Source organism: Perognathus longimembris, chromosome 1 (assembly GCF_023159225.1).
Source record: "Perognathus longimembris pacificus isolate PPM17 chromosome 1, ASM2315922v1, whole genome shotgun sequence".
Taxonomy (NCBI): Eukaryota; Metazoa; Chordata; class Mammalia; order Rodentia; family Heteromyidae; genus Perognathus; species Perognathus longimembris.
The window spans coordinates 54,954,653-54,960,144 of NC_063161.1; the positions used below are offsets into that span (position 1 = coordinate 54,954,653).

The 5,492-nt window shown below is 45.3% G+C and overlaps 1 protein-coding gene across 1 annotated transcript; it reads left to right on the top strand.

Moving 5' to 3' along the window:
- The first annotated feature begins 501 nt into the window (after nucleotides 1-501).
- On the top strand, nucleotides 502-5,186 carry Rhebl1 (RHEB like 1). Its single transcript, XM_048350697.1, has 8 exons — nucleotides 502-664; nucleotides 1,219-1,290; nucleotides 1,837-1,904; nucleotides 2,763-2,845; nucleotides 2,936-2,992; nucleotides 3,196-3,243; nucleotides 4,252-4,333; nucleotides 4,488-5,186. The coding sequence occupies exons 1-8, from the start codon at nucleotides 613-615 to the stop codon at nucleotides 4,575-4,577; spliced, it is 552 nt and encodes a 183-aa protein (XP_048206654.1). The 5' UTR covers nucleotides 502-612; the 3' UTR covers nucleotides 4,578-5,186.
- The last annotated feature ends 306 nt before the right edge of the window (nucleotides 5,187-5,492 follow it).

The following is a 5,492-nucleotide window of genomic DNA, read 5'->3' on the forward strand; positions in this document are numbered from 1 at the left end:
ACTGAGTACATTTGAGGGAAGTCTGGGAAAGAATATACTGGTACTTTGGCCTTTTTTCCTTAACCAAGGATCCCAAGAGACCTTGCAAAACGGAGACCTTAGAATCTTTTAACTAGAAACTTCAGCCTAACCACAACGGCTATTTTCAATCTGCGATTCTTCGCAGCCACTTTTGCTGGGCTGCAAACATGCAAAGAACTTTAGGACCCTGGGCATTTTTCTGTTTCTTTATGAATGAACAAGCTCAGGTTTACGCATGCGTGTTTCCCAGTTCTCCAACTCCGCGTGAGATCCACCCTTCCCTCCAGCCCGCAGCTCCGCCCTCATCCATTCTAATGGACCAATGAGGAGTGGCGTGGGGGCGGAGCCCGGAGCGCCTTACTGGCACTGTATTTCCTCTCCGCACCCGGCTTTCTTACTTTAGTAGTACTGTGTTGTGATCATGTGATCATCTCTGGGCTTGGCGCTTGTTTTGGTTTTTCTACAGCTTGCCCTGGCAGCTTCGAGGTGCACGAGTTTCCTGCACCGGCGGCCGCTCCTATCTGCAACCTGGCCTGTTCCTTGGGCTCTCTCCTCGAAGTTCTGCAAGTCCCTTAGGGACAGGTTCCCGGCATGCCGCTGATTCGCTATAGGAAAGTGTTCGTTCTCGGTTACGGCGCTGTAGGTGAGTCTCCGCCCTGCTGAGGCTTTGTGGCTACCCAAGGCTCAGCCTTGGGAGTGGGACTCTGGGAGGAATAGTGGCATCGTCCCAGGCGCTTGTACAGCGTTATCTGGAAGGATGAAGGAAGAAAGGCTGGGGATGTGTGTGGGGCCCTAGGAAGCAGCGGGGCGGGTTAATGTGGACTTGGCTATGGGCGCATCGGAGTGGTTCCCCAGGGTTACAGTAGGAGCAAGCCATTGGGGTTTGGATTTGAAGACACAGCCGGGATCTGTGTGGGGTTGATTGTCACAAGTGTTCTGGAGCAGGGCGGATTTGATCCTAGAGAATTCTGGATCTTCCCAAGGACGGACTAGGAAATAGGAAAGCCTTACCGTGTCTTGCTGACTATATAGCCAAAGTGCTAAAGAGACAATGTGAAAGAGGGTAACGGTCAGATATGGAAAGCAGTTGCCTGGGTTAGTCACAGACTGGGAGCTGATTTGGGAGTACCTTTTGGCTCTGGGGTGATTGAAAGGATTGATGGATGATTTGGATACAACTGCTTCTTCTCCCCACAGGGAAGACATCTTTGGTACATCAGTTTGTCAAAGGGGAGTTTTTGGAAGACTATGATCCTACTGTGGAGAATAGTGAGTAAGCTCTCCTTTATGAGTAAAGGGGTGGGAGGCTGGGGATATGGCCTAGTGGCAAGAGTGCTTGCCTCGTATATATGAAGCCCTGGGTTCGATTCCCCAGTACCACATATACAGAAAATGACCAGAAGTGGCACTGTGGCTCAAGTGGCAGAGTGCTAGCCCTGAGCAAAAAGAAGCCAGGGACAGTGCTCAGGCCCTGAGTCCAAGCTCCAGGACTGGCAAAAAAAAAAAAAAAAAAAAGTGAAGGGGTGGGATCTGGAGGACTTGGGTAACCCATCATCTCTAGACTTCAAAACTTCTTTGTTGCCCAAGGGCTGATTTATTTAGAAGTAAAATATACTAATCCCATTCTGTGAGTCTAGAGAACCAATTTTGCATAATACTTACTAGTCAGGGTAGTGTACATGTAAACAGTATGAACCCAAGGATCTCATAGTTCCTTAGACCTGGACTATCTCTGTCACTCTCAGGATCAAGGTTTGGGGGTCCACATCTCTGACACTATAAGCATCTCACAGTTAAGTTTTCTTTTCTTTTCAGCATACAGCAAGATAGTGACTGTTGGCAAAGATGAGTTTCACCTACACCTGCTGGACACAGCCGGGCAGGTACCAGTTAGGGTAGAGTATTCAAATGTGGCAATTCAGCCTTCGGACATAATATCCAGTAGCCTCTTTGGTCCATGTGTAAAGTAGTATTAAAAGTTTGTTTAGGGGGCTGGGAATATGTCCTAGTGGCAAGAGTGCTTGCCTTGCATACATGAAGCCCTAGGTTCGATTCCTCAGTACCACATATATAGAAAAGGCCAGAAATGGCGCTGTGACTCAAGTGGTAGAGTGCTAGCCTTGAGCAAAAAGAAGCCAGGGACAGTGCTCAGGCTCTGAGTCCAAGCCCCAGGACTGGCAAAAAAAAAGTTTGTTTAGGTGTCAGGGTGTCACAAAGTATATAGCCCAAGCTGACCTTGAACTCATGATCCTTTGGCCTCAGCCTCCAGAGTGCTGTGATTATAGGCTTGTACCACTAGGAAAGTCATTTTAGATGCTAAGGAAATGCAGAACTCATTTGGAGCTGCTTTGTAAATACTTGTTGAAAAGAAGTGACTGGGGCAAGAAGTAGCTGCTTTGTAAATCTTGTTGAAAAGTGATGAGCAAGAAGTATCATAGGGAGGGTCATCTTTCTTTTTGTTTTCCAATCCTGGAGCTTGTGAACTCAGGGCCCGAGTGCTGTCCCTGAGCTTCTTTTTGCTTAAGGCTAGCACTCTATCACTTGATTCACAGCACCACTTCTGGCCTTTTCTGTTTATGTGGTACTGAGGAATAGAACCTGGGGCTTCATGCATGCTAGGCAAGCACTCTATCACTAAGCCACATTCCTAGACAGGGAGGGTCATCTTAATCCCATTTTACTAAGCCTGTTGCCATCTAAATGGTATGGGTCTAGGTACTGATGTTTCTATTTCTTGCCAGGATGAGTATAGCATTCTGCCCTATTCATTCATCATTGGGGTCCATGGTTATGTGCTTGTGTATTCTATCACCTGTCTGCATAGGTAAGTGACTGAGATTGTGAGCTGGGGGCTTGGGAAGACCTGAAGGTTGTCCTAGAACTAAAGTTATAACTCCATTTCTTGTGTTTAAAGCTTCCGTGTTATTGAGAGTCTGTACCAAAAACTCCATGAAGGCCATGGGAAAACCCAGTAAGTAGTCCTAGAGGTTACAGGTAGTATGGACATTAGGGAGTGGGAAAGAATAGAGGGGTTAATTATCCAAGCTACAGAGAGGACTCTGGAATATAGATTATACTTGGTCTGACTGGGAAGTTGTCCAACTTTGACATAAAGGGGGTTGGGGTCCATGAGAATGGGACAGAATCTTTTTAGTAACTGCTGTTTCCTCCTAGGCTGCCAGTGGTGCTAGTGGGGAATAAGGTGGATCTTTCAATAGACAGGTATGCAAATTCTTTGCTGCTTACGGACCAGGAACCAGTCAATCTCTAGTCCTAGTTCTGCTACTGACTTAAATAAATCATTTCATCTCTTCATTTATAACTGGAGTGTTAAGAGAAGATAATTCTTGGGCTGGGAATATGGTCTAGTGGCAAGGGTGTTTGCCTCATATACATGAAGCCCTGGGTTCGATTCCCCAGCACCACATATATAGAAAACAGCCAGAAGTGGGGCTGTGGCTCAAGTGGCAGAGTGCTAGCCTTGAGCAAAAAGAAGCCAGGGACAGTGCTCAGGCCCTGAGTTCAAGGCCCAGGACTGGCCAAAAAAAAAAAAAGAAAAAAGAAGATAATTCTTATACCACACGAGACATGATGATGTATTCCAAATCTTAGTTCTATATTTACTCATCATGTGTTTGTTTACCTATTTTTTCCTTCCTCAAACTCTGGAGATGTACAAAGCATTAGAGGAAATCTAAATCCTAAAGATTTTATTTTATTTTTTGCCAGTTCTGGGCCTTGGACTCAGGGCCAAGTATTGTCCCTGGCTTCTTTTTGCTCAAGGCTAGCACTCTACCTCTTGAGCCACAGCACCACTTTTGGCTTTTTGCATATATGTGGTGCTGAGGAATTGAACCCAGGGCTTCATGTATATGAGACAAGCATTCTTGCCACTAGGCCATATTCCCAGCCCAATCCTAAGGATTTTATCAAGTACTTGGGAACATTACTTCCATATTGTGTGTGTGTATGTGTATGTATACATGCACACACATGTGTGTCCTTCATCTTTTTTGCTCAAAGCTAGCTAGCGCTCTACCATTGGAGGTACAGATTTATTTCCAGATTTTTGATGGTTAATTGGAGATGAATTTCATGGATTTTTCCTGCCCTGGCTGTTTTTGAACCTCCATGTTCAAATCTTAGGCCTTCTAAGGAAATAGAATTCAAGATGTGAGCCACCAGCACATGGATCTATCCTCCATTTTTATGTCTCATATTTTCTTCCAGAGAAGTGAAAACAGCTGAAGGAAAGAAGCTAGCAAAGTCCTGGGGTGCAACATTCATGGAATCATCTGCTAAAGAGAATCAGGTACTGGGCCTAAAGACTAGACTGGTGGGAAGGGTGCCTTACATAGTGCTTGGTGATGGGGATGATTGGGATCTAGCCTAAGTGTGTTCATCTCAGGGCTACAGAGTGCCAGCATTGAACTGACTCTTGTCAGTTAATATCTATTTCCTTGTAGCTGACTCAAGACATCTTTATCAAAATTATCCAGGAGATTGCCCGTGTGGAGAATTCCTATGGCCAAAAACATCGATGCCACATGATGTGAACACTTAGCTAGGAGTAACTACCTTGTGTCTGCCCCTGGCACTAGCCAAGCTCTGGTGAGGCAGGGGTGCAGATGCTCAAGGACTTCAAGGGTATGGTTGGCCTTCTGGATATACCGTGTGGTGCCCTTATTTGCACTTTTCCCAGGCCTACTGGCCTGGTTGTCAATGTTTACAAAGAGGAAAGGATGTCTCTTGAGCCCTGACCTCTATCTTCTATCTCCCTGTTTTTCTAAATAAATTGTGCTATAATCTGTGGGATAAGGAGTTTGAGCATTATTTATTCAGAATCCACCTTCCTATATAGGTTTTGGTATTGACTAAGGAGAGCTGGAGGACTCCTGAAGTGGCTCCTTTGAGGGCAAATGTATATATGCAAATAAACTAAGAAATCTTTTGTTGACTTCTTTGTGTCTGGGGAGAGCTCAGGGCTAATATTTCCCTTTCTAAGGAATGATTACCGGGGCGTGTTTTGAGTCTTTCATTCTACTTCACTCCTATTCCTTATTCCTCACTTATTAAGGCTCATTACCCTAAGACTTTGTCTTTTCTATTTTGCTGGGTTATTCAGATGTAGTACTGAGTCTAGTTGGCTGCCCCACCTATCCAAGTTTGTAGATTCCATCTTAACTACAGAAACACCACCCCCTAGTGGCCAGCTGCTACATGCTGTGGTAGTTGTCCTGGGGTCAGAAACTCAAGAGAGCAGTGTTTGGGGAGAAAGGAAGCCTTTTCACTCCTAATGTAAGAATCAAGGAGTGCAGAGGCAGACTAAAAGTGCTTGATTACCCAAGAAAATTGACGAAAAAAAGAATGTCCCCGGTGGATATCAGTCTCACCACTTCAGTCAGTATCCTGTCCTTTTTATTTTATTTTTTGTCAGTTGTGGGGCTTGAACTCTAGGCCCGGGTGCTAAG

Excerpts from the sequence above, each read along its gene's own strand:
- Rhebl1 (XM_048350697.1), top strand. The coding sequence starts at position 613 with ATGCCGCTGATTCGCTATAGGAAAGTGTTCGTTCTCGGTTACGGCGCT. Across the intron at positions 1,291-1,836 it reads TGATCCTACTGTGGAGAATA|CATACAGCAAGATAGTGACT; the intron begins GTGAGTAAGCTC and ends TTTTCTTTTCAG. Across the intron at positions 2,846-2,935 it reads TCTATCACCTGTCTGCATAG|CTTCCGTGTTATTGAGAGTC; the intron begins GTAAGTGACTGA and ends TTGTGTTTAAAG.